The 15,369-nt window shown below is 40.0% G+C and overlaps 1 protein-coding gene across 5 annotated transcripts in view; it reads right to left on the bottom strand.

Annotated features, from left to right (window-relative positions):
* Nucleotides 1-813: 813 nt before the first annotated feature.
* The window catches only part of LOC148376747 (mitochondrial adenyl nucleotide antiporter SLC25A24-like), a 56,808-nt gene continuing 42,252 nt past the window's right edge, over nt 814-15,369 (bottom strand). For 4 of the 5 annotated variants that reach the window (XM_088350313.1, XM_088350306.1, XM_088350320.1 and 1 more), the window contains 6 exons: nt 9,804-9,962; nt 9,578-9,730; nt 8,094-8,201; nt 6,262-6,429; nt 6,048-6,198; nt 814-2,740 (listed from right to left, as the gene is read on the bottom strand). In XM_088350313.1, coding sequence (XP_088206439.1) covers nt 2,559-2,740; nt 6,048-6,198; nt 6,262-6,429; nt 8,094-8,201; nt 9,578-9,730; nt 9,804-9,962 — 921 coding nt within the window. In that variant the 3' untranslated portion in view covers nt 814-2,558. The remainder of the gene's footprint in view (nt 2,741-6,047; nt 6,199-6,261; nt 6,430-8,093; nt 8,202-9,577; nt 9,731-9,803; nt 9,963-15,369) is intronic. The other variant, XR_015852280.1, reaches the window with a different exon arrangement.

Raw genomic sequence — 15,369 nt, 5'->3', positions numbered from 1 at the left:
ATCTCCCTCGTGGATCCAAGTAAATAGACGTTTTATTATTTATTTTTAACATATTGTATTGTGTGTCGGGGCAGCACGGTGGGGCAGTGGTTAGCGCATGTGCGGCACGGGTCATGAGATCGAACTCTCCTGTGTGGAGTTTGCATGTTCTCCCTGTGCTTGTGTGGGTTGTTTCTGGGCACTCCAGTTTCCTCCCACATTCCAAAAGGTTATTTGGCAGGTCCAAATTGTCCCTAGGTGTGAATGAGCTGTTGGTTGTCAAATTCCTGTGCGGAGTTTTTGTCAAATTAAAATATTTGTTTACTGTTTGGTACTGATAAAAAAATATATATATAAATAAAATGCAAAACTCTAAGGCACTTTTCAAATATTTTCAAATGTATTTAATTAAATGTATGAAATGATGGAAAAATACTATACTTACATGTTTTAATAGATTTCAAAAATTCTTATATATAGTTCATTTTTAATGTTTTCTTTTAAATTTTAAACACCTGATAACGTGGGAATGTTTCATATTTTATTTTGAAAACCACGTAGGTGTCATGATTACTGATGTGACTCAGCTGTGTTGCTCATTTGGCTGTTTGAACCCAGTCCTGTCTGTCCCCTGTTGTCAGTCCGTATGCGAACCTCAGTGTATACTAGGCAAGCCTTTTTCGACCCTGACTCTGTTAGGAAATTAAATATTAAAATGTTTCGCTTACCAAATTGTTCGAATGAGTTATTTGACTCCATTAACCAAACACAATCTACATTCACCTAACAATGCGCGCTCGTTTCTTGATGGAAATTATGGACAAGAGACCGGCATTTCCACACAGGGGCAGATTTAATTTCTTAAACAATTTAACGAAGTGAACTCCACCAAATGTAGCCGAATTAGTGTTGCTCGAGTCTCTGTCAAGCCTCCTCTCTCGATCTTCTGCTTCTTTCTCTCGGCCCACGTTTTTTTTCGCAAGCTGGTGTACCGGCTCCTCCCATGGGCGTGCCAGGAAAGCCCCCACGTGGGGTCCACTATCTCGGAGAAGAGCGTCGCGATGTCTGGAATTGACCAAAACAACTCCGAGCGTTTCTACGTCATCAGGGCCTTGTTCTCCAAACATCGCCTGCAGTCCTCCGTCAGAGTCCTGTTTTCAAAATTCCCCAGCCAAAGCATTTCGCATTTGGAACAGTATGACCTGAAGCCCACTCAGTGAAAATCTTCATTGCACTCAATAAATGTAACTTGTATTCAATCGTATAAAATCCCTTATAGTCAAATGTATAAAATCATTCAGCTCCCACCTGTCCCGTTTTTGCTCCCGTCTGTCTCCGGCTACGACCTGTTTTGCTCCTGATCACGTCTGTTCTCCCGTCCTGGCTTACGACCTCTTTTTGTCCCCTGACTACGTCTACACTCTCGTTCTGGCTTACGACTCGCTTCCGACCACGCCTTGCTCTCCCATTCCCGAATACTGACATGTTTTTCCGTCCCTGACACCGCCATCGCTCGCTACGGAAGATCCACTTCCGTGTTCGGATCACAATCCGAGTACGGGAGCGACTTGCTTCCCGCGCCCAGCGAACACCGGATCGTGGGCTCAGCCCTTTCTCTTTCCTTCAATAAAACTTGTGAGAAATATTACGCGATTGGGTTCTGTTTCCGTTCTGGTCCTGACAGTATCGAACATAATGCTTGCCTACTTTCTTTTATTGCCCTCTTCCTTTTTTTGCCGTCCTCCCGCCTTCTTTCCTTCCTTTTTTGCCTCACTACTTCCTTTTCTTCCTTCCTTCCTTCTTTGCTTCCCTCCTTCCCCTTCCTTCACTCTGCTTACTTTCCTTTTTTGCTTGCTTCTTTTTATGCCTCTCTCCTTCCACCCTTTTTTGATTTCCTTCCTTTCTTGCTTCTGTCCATCCTCCCTTTGTTTATTTCTTGCCTGTATTCCTTCATTTTCTACTGCCCTTCCTTCCTTCCCTTTTTGGTTTCATTCATTCCTTCTTTTTTGCTCTCTTGGTTTCCTTCCTTCCTCTCTCCTTTTAAGTCTTCTTTTCATTTTTTTGCTTTCCGTTCTTTCTTTCTTTTTTGATTCCTTCCCCTCTTCCTTTCTTTTGTGCTTTCCTTCTCATCTTCCTTCCTTTTTTGCTTTACTCACTGTCTTCACCTTCCTTCCTTTGTTCATTCCTTGCCTGTATTCCTTCCTTCCTTTTCGCTTTCATTCATTCCTTCTTTTTTGCTTACGTTCTTCCAGCGAACACCGGATCGTGGGCGCAGCCCTTTCTCTTTCTCCAATAAAACTTGTGGTAAACGCTACGCAATTGGGTCCTGTTTCCGTTCTGGTCCTGACAGTAGACCAAGCGTTAACGAATATTAAATGCATTCGGTGTCGAGGACACAAATCAAACGAGAGCGGTTTGGTTTCACAGTTTTTTTTTTTGCATTCAGCTAGGATTCAAGTATGGTCGGCAGAGTATCGGACATTCGAGCGGCAGGAAGACGAGCGAGCATGCTAGAAATGTAAATAATGGCCATTTCTGTCCTTAGTGCAATCGGGGGTCCAGTGGGAAACCCGTAGGAGTCATTTACTGATTCCCAATCCCGTCTTCATGTACTCGTAAACCACGTAGCTGATGCTAACGGCCGGAATGACTTTCATGAAGTTGGGCAAAATTCCCCGGTAGAGTCCGAAAAATCCGTCTTTCGCCACGATGCTCCTCATCAGGGAACTCATGCTGGGCTGGTCCGAGGCGTTCAAGGACGCTGGGGAAAGAGAGATGCTTTAACACAGAGTTAAAGCTTTAAAGATGATTTAACTCGCAGATCATAATGTATGCTAGTTTCGATGATGCTTTAAGGATGACTTAGGACGTCTTCGTTACAGCAAGTTCATCACTTGAAATCAGAGTTAGTTAAAGCTTTTTGGTTCTTTCAACTTTTTACTCAAAGCTTTAAGGCCGCAATTAACTCATGAGTTAACAGTGTTTAACTCTTGAGCAGGGTTATCACTTTAAAGCAGAGTTAAAACTTTCGATTTACTTTTAACTTTTTACTCATAGCTTTTAGGTCTCATTAACTCCCGAGTTAACAGTGTTTAACTCTTGAGTTACAGCAGGTTTATCACTTTAAATTGGAGTTAAAGCTTTCAATATACTTCTAACTTTTTACTCACAGCTTTTAGGCCACATTAACTCCTTAGTGTTTAACTCGAGTTACAGCAGGTTTATCACTTTAAATCTGAGTTAAAGTTTTCAATATATACTTTTAACTTTTTACTCATCACTTTTAGGCCACATTAACTCCTTAGTGTTTAACTCTTGAGTTATAGCAGGTTTATCACTTTAAATCAGAGTTAAAGTTTTCAATATATACTTTTAACTTTTTACTCATCACTTTTAGGCCACATTAACGCCTTAGTGTTTAACTCTTGAGTTACAGCAGGTTTATCACTTTAAATCAGAGTTAAAGCTTTCAATATATACTTTTAACTTTTTACACATAGATTTTAGGTCACATTAACTCTAGAATTAACAGTGTTTAACTCTTGAGTTACAGCAGATTTATCACTTTAAAGCAGAGTTAAAACTTTCAATATATACTTTTAACTTTTTACTCATAGATTTTAGGTCACATTAACTCTAGAGTTAACAGTGTTTAACTCTTGAGTTACAGCAGATTTATCACTTTAAAGCAGAGTTAAAACTTTCAATATACTTTTGACTTTTTACTCATAGCTTTTATGCCACATTAACTCCTTAGTGTTTAACTCTTGAGTTATAGCAGGTTTATCACTTTAAATCAGAGTTAAAGTTTTCAATATATACTTTTAACTTTTTACTCATCACTTTTAGGCCACATTAACGCCTTAGTGTTTAACTCTTGAGTTACAGCAGGTTTATCACTTTAAATCAGAGTTGAAGCTTTCAATATATACTTTTAACTTTTTACACATAGATTTTAGGTCACATTAACTCTAGAGTTAACAGTGTTTAACTCTTGAGTTACAGCAGATTTATCACTTTAAAGCAGAGTTAAAACTTTCAATATATACTTTTAACTTTTTACTCATACATTTTAGGTCACATTAACTCTAGAGTTAACAGTGTTTAACTCTTGAGTTACAGCAGGTTTATCACTTTAAATCAGAGTTAAAGCTTTGAAGGTACTTTAAACTATTTACTCATAGCTTTTAGGCCACATTAACTCCTGAGTTAACAGTGTTTGATTCTCGAGTTATAGCAGGTTTATCACTTTAAAGCACAGTTAAACTTTAACTTTTCTTTAATTCTTAAGTTAAAGCTTTAAGCCTGTGGCATCTTTAAAGCTCTAACTCTTTAACTCGGAGTTGGAGGTTTGAAGATGATTTAATTTGAGACGGAGTAAATTTTTCACTCAGAGTAGAAGCTTTAAAGATGCCTTAACCCCTAAGTTAAAACTCTAAGGCTGCATCAACTCCCGAGTTAAGAGTGCTTTACTGCACTAACTCTGGAGTTACTGCAGGTTTATTGTTTTAGTTTGAGACACTTTAACTCGGGGTATAGCAAGTTTAGAGCTCCGAGTCAAAGCTTTTAAGATGTTTTAACTCTTTAGTTCAAGTTTTCAAGCTGTGCCAACTGCAGCACTAACAAAGCTTGACTGCATTAACTCGTTACGGCAGGTTCGTATCACTTTAACAGACACTTTACCTTTAGAGTTAAGCAAGTTTATAGCCCTGATTAAAAGTATTAAGTTTGTTTTTAACTCTTGAGTCAAAGCTTTGAAGCTGCTTGGTCTTTAATCAAAGAAAATCTATAGCTGTAACTCAAAATATTTTTCAAGCTTTACCTGTGACAGGTTACATCAAAGTTATAGCTTTAACTCAGAGCTATAAACTTACTCTGTTTCGAATCAAATTATCTTTAAAGCTCTAACGCTTTAACTCGGCGTTGGAGGTTTAAAGATGATTTGATTTGAGACGGAGTAAGTTTCTCGCTCTGAGTTAAAACTTTAAAGATGCCTTAAACCCTATGTTAACCCGAGTTAAGAGTGCTTAACTGCATTGACTCTGGAGTTACTGCAGGTTTATCGTTTCGTATTAGACACACTTTAACTCAGGGTATAGCAAGTTTAAATCCCAGAGTCAAAGCTTTTAAGTTACTTTTACTCTTTAGTTCAAGTTTTCAAGCTGTGCTAACTGCAGCGCTAATGCTTGACTGCATTAACTCTTTAGTTACAGCAGGTTTACCTGTTATATGTTACATCAAATGTATTTGATTTAACTTAGAGCTATAAACTTACTCTATCTCAAATCAAATAATCCTTAAAGCTCTAACTCTTTAACTCGGTGTTGGAGGTTTAAAGATGGATTCATTTGAGACGGAGTAAGTTTCTCGCTCTGAGTTAAAGCTTTAAAGATGCCTTAAACCCTATGTTAACCTGAGTTAAGAGTGCTTAACTGTACTAACTCTAGAGTTACTGCAGGTTTATTGTTTTAGTTTTAGAGACAGTTTAACTCAGAGTATAGCTAGTTTAGAGCTGAGTCAAAGCTTTTAAGATGCTTTAACTCTTTAGTTCAAGTTTTCAAACTGTGTCAACTGCAGCGCTTACAACGTTTAACTGCATTAACTCTTTAGTTACAGCAGGTTTACCTGTTACATCAAATTTATTTGATTTAACTCAGAGCTAGAAACTTACTATATCTCATCTTAAAAACTTACTCGAAGTTTTTAAGATGCTTTAACTCTTTAGTTCAGGTTTTCAAGATGTGCCAACTCCAGCGCTAACGCTTGACTGCATTAACTCTTTAGTTACGGCAGGTTCGTATCACTTTAACACTGAGTTAAAGAACCTTTAACTTTAGAGTTTAGCAAGTTCATAGCTCTTTAGTTGTGTATACTTCTAACAATTAGAACTATAATATCAAAAACCTAAACACATACTAAATCATTCATAAATAATAAAAATGAAGACAAATTTTGAAAAATCAAGGATTATAAAGGATTTAGAGTTATGATAAACAAATTATAATCAATAATCAAATGACTATTAAATGACGCTAGGAAATAATTGAAAACATTTGATGGCAATTCACCTTTGGCTTGCATGCGGGTGCGCACCAGGGCTAACGGGTAGCTAGCTAGCTGTCCGCAAGTGCTCGAGACGGTCCCGCAGCCCAGCAGGACCAGGACCCCCGGATTGGCCGAGTCTTTGGTGTGGTAGGACAGCCAGGCGTTCTTCAGACTCTGCGGCGAAAGGTGCAAAATAACCCAAAGGGGGTCCCTCAAAACCCCGACGGTTCGGCTTACCTCGTAGACGGCCAGGTCGATTCCGGCGTAAGGGAGGATTCCCAGCAGGTTGGGAACGTAGCCCTTGTAGAAGGCCTTGGCGCCTTCCTTCTTCAGGATGGTCTTGGCGCAGTCCAGCATTCCGGAATACTGACCGCTTTTCCGGAGGGTCAGCCGGGTTTTTAAGACCTTGGGAAAAAACGGGAGAGTTGCTGTTAATCCCCACCCCGGAGCGACTGAAACGAACCGATGGCTGGGGTTGGTCAGAGACGCTGTGATTGGCTCACTCGAGCTACCGAAATAGGCCGATTTAAAACGATTGCAAAAGCAAGGGAGCAGCTTACGATAGCGACGGGGGGTTAACATGGGTGGCTAGAGAAGGCAACGGTGAAAGAAATAGGGTCAAGATGGCTTAATCATGATACTGAGCAGCGGTAGGAGAGTGACGCAGAATGGCATGCACAACTATCAATAATATCAGAAAGCCTTAGCCTGCAGCTAACTTGAGTGAGTGGCTAAAGGAGGAATCGGTGGAAAAATAAGTCAAAGATTCATGATTCACAGTATGCATTAACTTGTGTTTGCTTCGCCAGCTATTAAAGGCAAGTGATACAGAAGAATTAGCTAAAAATCACAAATGCAGCTAGAGGCAAGCCATAGCCTGCAGCCAAGTGAAAAACATGAGTGAGTGGCTAGAGAAGGAAGCAATGGAAAAGAAGTCAAAGATTCATGAATCACAGGACTCATTGACTTTTGGTTTGTATGGCCAGCTATGGAATGACAATTGATGCTAGAGTCAAGCCATAGCCTGCAGCCAAGTGGTTACCATGAGTGGCTAGAGAAGGCAACAGTGAAAAAAAAGGTCAAAGATGACTGGATCATGATACTCAGCTGCGGTCGGAGAGTGACGCAGAAGGACATGCGCCACTAACGATAACAATAGCAGAAAGCCTTAGCCTGCAGCTAACTTGAGTGAGTGGCTAGAGGAGGAAGCAGTGGAAAACAAGTCAAAGATTCATGAATCACAGGAATCATTGACTTTGATTTGCATGGCCAGCTATGGAAGACGAGCGACACAGAAAACTGGCTAAAAATGACAATTGCCACTAGAAAAAAGCCATAGCCTGCAGCCAAGTGGATAACATGACTGAGTGGCTAGAGAAGGCAACAGTGAAAAAAAAGGTCAAAGATGACTGAATCATGATACTGAGCAGCGGTCGGAGAGTGATGCAGAATGACATGCGCAACTAACGATAACAATTGCAGAAAGCCTTAGCCTGCATCTAACAGGACTTAGTGGCTAAAGGAGGAAGCAGTGGAAAAATAAGTCAAAGCTTCATAAATCACAGTACTTATTGACTTTGGTTTGCATGGCTAGCTATGGAAGGCAAGTGACACAGAACAAGAACTGGCTGAAAATGACAATTGCCACTGCAATGAGTTACCATGAGTGGCTAGAGAAGGAAACAGTGAAAAAAAAAAGGTCAAAGATGACTGAATGATGATACTCAGCTGCAGAAGGAGATCGACGCAGAATCACAGCTGCAACTAACGATAACAATAGCGGCAAGCTGTAACCTGCAGCCAAGTGGCTAACATAAGTGAGTGGCTAGGGAGGGAAGCAGTGGAAAAATAAGTAAAAAGAGAGCGACAGAGGCAGAGAGCTTAAAGAATGAAAGAAAAAGGAGAGATAAGTAGAAAGTAGCGTTATTTTGATTCAGTCAACCAGCTGTCCTCAAGGTTGGAGACCCCTGTACAAGCGGTATTGATTCCTAAAATCATCCTTAATTCATGTTTTTTGCAGAATTTCTCTAATTTGGGAGCTTCTTAAAGGGACAGTGACGCGATCTCACCTCCATGGGGTAAATGGCGGTCTGCGCCGTGGCTCCGGCCAACGAACCGGAGAGAAATCTTTTGTGAGTCTCGATCTTTTCGCCTTCCGTCGACAGCAACTTCTTAAACTGCGAGAAAAAAAAATAGAAATCCCTAAATAACAATGGCGCTCCAACAAACACCTGATAGTGTCCTAGTTCTCGCTCAATTTCCTACGTATGGTTATTTTGCCTACAGAGATTTTCGCAAGTTGTATATAGCAAATGTCATGATTACTGATGTGAATCACCTGTGCCAGCTCATTTGGCGCCAACCGCCGCGGGTTTTGATTGGCTCCCTGTCACTATTTAAACCCAGTCCTGTCCGTCCCATGCTGTCTGTCCGTCTGCAAACCTCAGTTTACACTAGGCAAGCCTATTTCGACCCTGACTCCCACCTGTCCCATTTTTGTTCCCGTCTGTCTCCGGCTACGACCCGATTTGATCCTGACCACGTCTGCTCTCCCGTCCCGGCTTACGACCTCTTTTTGTCCCCGACTACGTCTACTCTCCCGTTCTGGCTTACGACTCGTTTCCGACCTCGACCGCGTTTTTGCTCTCCCGTCCCAGCTTACGACCTCTATTGTCCCCGACTACGTCTACTCTCCCGTTCTGGCTTACGACTTGCTTCCGACCTCGACCGCATTTTTGCTCTCCCGTCCCATCTTACAATCTCTTTGTGTCCACGACTACGTCTACTCTCCCGTTCTGGCTTACGACTTGCTTCCGACCCCGTTTTTTCTCTCCCGTCCCAGCTTGCGACCTCTTTTTGTCCCCGACTATGTCTACTCTCCCGTTCTGGCTTACGACCCGTTTTGATCTCGACCACGTCTGCTCTTTCGTCCCGACTTACTACCCGTTTTTTTTATCCTGACCATGTCTGCTCTACTGTCCCGGCTTACGACCCGGTTTTTGATCCCGACCACGTCTAATCTCCTGTCCCGACTTACAACCCCGTTTTTGATCCCGACCACGTCTGCTCTCCCGGCCCGAATTATGACCTATTTTTTGATCCCGACCACATCTGCTCTCCCATCCCGGCTTATGACATGGTTTTTGATTTTAACCAAGTCTAGGCTGACTCCCTATTGGTGTGTGAATGTGTGTGTGAATGGGTAAGTGTGAAGCTTTGGGAGGTCTTCATTGACTTGGAAAGCGCTATAGAAATGCAAACCATTTACCATTTAGCATCTTGATTATCCTCAAAACGTTTGGAGGCTGACTCCCTGTTGGTGTGTGAGTGTGTGTGTGAATGGATAAGTGTGAAGCACATTGTAAAGCGCTTTGGAAGGACTTCATTGACTTGAAAAGCGCTATAGAAATGCACACCATTTGCCTGCGCGAAAAGCTAGCATTAAATTTTTCTTCTATGACTGAGAATCTAATTTAATGATTGTTTTTTTTGTGGGCGGGGCCAAGGCCACACTCTATCCTCATTGGGTTAAAACGACATTGAAGTTGTTGACCTGCTCGTAGGCCATAAACTTAATGGCGGTCTCGGGCGCGATCTTCAAAACGTTAATTCCGTTCCCCCGCCATAGCGACGAGACTCCGCCCTCCACGATCATCTGCCGGAAACCTTTAGCCAGGTTGATTTTGTTGCTTTTGTTGGAGTGAACCTGCGGCAAAAAAAATCATCGGGTCCGATTCCCAATCGGCGCAAAATGGTTCATCGTTTCCTTTTTCCCTCACCTGCATGAAAACCTTCAACCGGTCCAGGGGAGCGGTTCCGGTCCGGGAGACGGAGCCCGCCACGGCGCCCGCTACCAGTTGCTTCCACCAACCGCCAGAACTCTTTTCGTCTTCGGTGAATTCGTCGGGAATTGCCAGGCTGTCTCCGATATCCAGAACCTACGGGAACACAAAACGGGTCAGTGAACACGTTTGCGAGTGATGTCGCGCAAGCTTCGTTTCCTTCTCGTCTGTTGACTCTGGGACTATGTTTACGGAGTCCGCCATGACACTCCATGAGCTCACTCTGTGGGTGTGGCATAGTGTGGTGCTTGCAAACTTTGAATCGCGTTTATTGGCTTGTGCTATTCTTAAAACTTGCCTCTGATTGGTCGGCGCTTTTAAAACTCGAACAGTAACAAAACCTTGAAAAAACCTGCAGTGCTTTGCAGTTTCACAACTGCACTACATTCAAACTTCTGAATTTGACATCAGACTGCCACCCCCCTAGCGCCCCCCTACCGCCCTCTTCCCCCTCACCGCCCCCCTAGATCTTTCCACCGCCCCCAGGGGGGCAGTACCACCCACTTTGGAAACAACTGGCATAGAAAATGACCATAGTTTTCTGCGTGGAAGACAATGCTAGTTTTTAGCATTAAAAATGACCATCAGGGCATAAAAAAGACCATGCTAGTTCTATACATAAATGACAGATAATGCTAGTTTTAGCATAGTGGATGATTTGGGGATATTCTCTGACAGGCTAAAGAAACCCCTTATTTTGCTACTGTTGTGGATTGGGAGTCAGCTTGACATAAGGGGAACGTATTAGGATATGAAAAGGGAAATTCCCGGCTTGTTTATCCCAAGTGTAAATGTCATCGAATGTTATGAATGATAATCTCTCTCTGTCTCTTTCACTCTCTGTGTCTCTCTTTTTCTCTTCTTTTGTTGTTCTTTGTCTCTTTCTCTCTCCGGGTCCTTTTAACTTCTTTTGCTTTAACTTCCTTTTTTCCTTTTCTCTCTTCTCTCTTTCTCTCTTCCTACCCTTCGCGCTTTTTTTTCTCTTTTCTCTCCTTCTGTCTTTCTATTTCTCTTTGGATTTCTTTCCTCCTCTCCCTTTCTTTTCCCCCTCTCTCACGATGGGCATGGAAAAAAGACAATGCTAGCTTTCTACATTACCTTCTAGTAGGCGATACAGATCTATTGGAGCCAGAACAAATAGACGGAGACACAGCTTCTTCCCTGAAGCTGTCACAATATTCAATTCCAATCTGAACTGAACTGAACTGCACCTCTTTGTTATTTCATTCCTATTTGCACTGTAAATAATTTAGAAGCCGTAAATAAGCAATGTTTATCATTGCTCGCGGCTATCTTAGTTGCTGCCTGATGGCTTTTTATATGGTGTCCTGTCTTGTGTAATTAGATAGATAGATACCATGGATAGATAGATACCATAGATGGATAGATTGATACCATGGATAGATAGATACCATAGGTGGATAGATTGATACCATAGATAGATAGATGGATACCATGGATAGATAGATACCATAGAGAGATACCATGGATAGATAGATACCATAGATGGATAGATTGATACCATGGATAGATAGATACCATAGATGGATAGATTGATACCATGGATAGATAGATTGATACCATAGATGGATACCATAGATAAATAGATGGATAGATGGATACCATAGATGGATATCATGGATAGATAGATACCATAGATGGATAGATTGATACCATAGATAGATAGATTGATACCATAGATGGATACCATAGATTGATAGATGGATACCATAGATAAATAGATGGATAGATGGATACCATAGATGGATACCATGGATAGATAGATACCATAGATGGATAGATTGATACCATAGATAGATAGATGGATACCATGGATAGATAGATACCATGGATAGATAGATACCATGGATAGATAGATACCATAGATGGATACCATAGATTGATAGATGGATACCATAGATAGATAGATGGATAGATGGACACCATAGATAGATACCATGGATAGATAGATACCATAGATGGATAGATTGATACCATAGATGGATAGATTGATACTATAGATAGATAGATGGATACCATGGATAGATAGATACCATAGATTGATACCATGGATAGATAGATACCATAGATGGATAGATTGATACCATAGATGGATAGATGGATACCATAGATAGATAGATTGATACCATATATAGATAGATACCATTGATACCATAGATAGATAGATACCATAGATAGATACCATAGATAGAAAGATACCATGGATAGATACCATGGATAGATACCATAGATAGATTGATACCATAGATAGATAGATAGATAGATACCATAGATAGATAGATAGATACCCTGGATAGATAGATTGATACCATATATAGATAGATACCATTGATACCATAGATAGATAGATACCATAGATAGATACCATAGATAGAAAGATACCATGGATAGATACCATGGATAGATACCATAGATAGATTGATACCATAGATAGATAGATAGATCGATACCATAGATAGATAGATAGATACCCTGGATAGATAGATTGATACCATATATAGATAGATACCATTGATACCATAGATAGATAGATACCATAGATAGATACCATAGATAGAAAGATACCATGGATAGATACCATGGATAGATACCATAGATAGATTGATACCATAGATAGATAGATAGATAGATACCATAGATAGATAGATAGATACCCTGGATAGATAGATTGATACCATATATAGATAGATACCATTGATACCATAGATAGATAGATACCATAGATAGATACCATAGATAGAAAGATACCATGGATAGATACCATGGATAGATACCATAGATAGATTGATACCATAGATAGATAGATAGATAGATACCATAGATAGATAGATAGATACCCTGGATAGATACATACCATGGATAGACACCATAGATAGATACCATAGATAAATAGATATTCGGTACCCATCGGCTCTTCAGATTGTTTTTGTTGTTTTCATCCATCTAGTGTATTTCCAATTATTATGCACAAAATGACTTAAATAGGGGGAAAAATATAAAGCAAAAAAATAGAAAACCAGACAAAAATAACAAAGTAAACAAAAAAAGGAGAGAAAAAAGAAAAAAAAAGAAAAAGGGGGAAAACATGAAAGAAGAAAGAAAAAGCTATAGGAAGGAGGGAAAAAGAAGAAACAAACATAAGAAAAAAGGGAAAATAAAGAGCAGAAAAAGACAAGAAAAATAAACTACAAAGCTAGGAAAATGGAAAACAAAAAAAGGAAACAAAAAGCTAGAAAGTAAGAAACAACAGAAGAAAACATGAAACACAAAGGTGTAGGAAATAAAGAACGAAGCAGAAAAAAGGACTCTGGAGAGGAAGAGAAAGAAAGAGAGTGAAAAGAAAGAAAGACAAAACCAGAAAGAGGTAAGAAATAAAGACAACTAAAAAGATAAAGACGAAGAGAAAAATAATGAAAGAAGAGAAAACAAGACAGGGATACCGAAAAGCAAAAGAGCGAGTGTGAGAAAGAGGTAAAGGAGTGAGAAAGAGAGAGAGAAAGTAAGGAAAAGGAGAGAGAAAATGAGAGAACAAGGGAGACACAGTATGAGAGAGAGAAGGAAAGAGAGAGAGAAAAGAAATAAAGCAAGAGAGTGCAATAGAGAGAGAAATGAAGAAAGAAAGGAGAGAGGAATAAAAAGAAAGAATGGAAAGAAAGAAAAGTTAAGAAAGATAGTCAATGGGATGGAGGGAGAAAGAAAGAAAGAATGAAAGAAGAGAAAAAAAGAGGGAGCCAGATAAAGAAAGAGAAAGAGAGTCAGACAAAAGAGACAAAAGAATGAAGAGAGACAAAAGAACGAAAGAAAGAGAAAAGGTGAGAAAAAAAGAGTGAGAAATAAAAGGGAGAGAGAGAGAGAGAGAAAGCACAATAGAAAGAAAGGGGAGAAAAAGGGAGAGAGGAAAAGAAAGAAACAGTGAAAAGAAAGAAGGACGAAAACAGAAAGAAGTAAGAAATAAAGACAATGAAAAAGATACTGAGAGAAAGAAAACTAATGAAGTGAAGATAAAACAAGACAGGGATACAGAAAGAACAAAAGAGTGAGTGTGAGAAAGAGAAAAAGGAGTGAGAGAGAGAGAAAGTCAGAAAAAAAAGAAAGAAAAGGAGAGAGAACAAGATAGACAGAGTAAGAGCGAGAAGGAAAGAGACAGAGAAAAGAGATACAGCAAGAGAGCGAGCAATAGAGAGAGAAAGGAAAAAAGAAAGGCGAGAGGAATAAAATGAAAGAACAGAAAGAGAGAGAAAGAAAGTGAAAGAGTAGTTAAGAAAGAGAGACACGGGGATCGAGAGAAAGAATGAGAAAAGAGAAAAAGAGGGAGCCAGATAAAGAAAGAGAGAGAGGGTGAGAAAGAAACAGACTAAAGAGTCAAAAGAATAAAAGAAAGAGAGAAAAAAGAAAGAGTGAGAAAAGGTAAAATAGAGAGGAAGCAAGAATAATAGGTAAAGAAGAAGAGATAGAAAGATTGAAAAGAGATTAAAGCAAGAGAGAAAGAAAGATGGAGGGGGAGAGAGAGAGAGAGAGAGAGAGAGAAAGTAAAACTTTGCGAGTGTTGCCTGGCGACATCAAGTGGACATATTCCAAACTACAGCTGATTTTTTTCTCTCTTGTGCTTCTCAGGGTGTTTGTTTCAGCAGGCCGGATTAAAAGCGGCCTAATCCGTCCTCGCCAAGGGTTTTAATCTAGTCAGCGAGACAATGCTGAGAACCACAAAAGAATAATTAACTGCAGTTCTAAATATGTCCACATGATGTCGCACCACTCGCAAAGCAACTGCAGAAGTATCTCTCTTTCTGTCTTTCTTTATCTCTTCCTTTTTCTTTCTCTTTTTTTTGCTCACTTTCATTTTTTGTACTTCTTTCTTTCCTTTTTACCCTCTCTCTCACTCTTTCTTTTTCTATTTATCTCTCTCTTGCTCCCCTTTTCTCTTTGACTCTCTCCTTTGTTTTCTACTTTTTCTTTACTTTTTTCTCTTTCTTTCTTTCTCTCGCTCACTCTTTATCTCTCTTTGTCTCCCTTTCTTTTCAGTTTTTTTCTCATCCTTTTTCTTTCCCCCCTCTCTCTAAGATTATCTCTTTCTAACTTTCTTTCTTTCTAACTTTTTAATTTTTTTCCTTTACTCTTTTCTCCCCCTCTCTCTTTTCTCCCCTTCTCTTTTGTGCTCTTCATTTATCTCTCTAATTCCCCCTTTCTCTCTCTCTTTCCTTGTCTGTTTCCCTTGTTTTCAGTCTTTCTTTAAACCTCTTTCGTTCATTCTCATTTTTTCGCACTACCCACTTTCTCTTTCAATTTCCTTGTCTATTTCTCTCTCTCTCTCTCTCTCTTTCTCTCTCTCTCTTTCTCTCTCTCTTTCTCTGCTGTCGTTCTGCCTCTTTTATCTTGATCTTTTTCTCTCTCTTTCCTTCTCTCTCTGCTGTCTTTTTCTCTCTCTCACTCTTTCCTTCTCTGCTGTCTTTTTTGTCTCTTTTCTCTTCATCTCTCCTTTTCT

This window comes from Urocampus carinirostris, chromosome 1 (assembly GCF_059441175.1).
Source record: "Urocampus carinirostris isolate Australia breed hairy pipefish chromosome 1, RoL_Ucar_1.0, whole genome shotgun sequence".
Taxonomy (NCBI): Eukaryota; Metazoa; Chordata; class Actinopteri; order Syngnathiformes; family Syngnathidae; genus Urocampus; species Urocampus carinirostris.
This window is presented reverse-complemented; position numbering and strand designations above follow the sequence as displayed.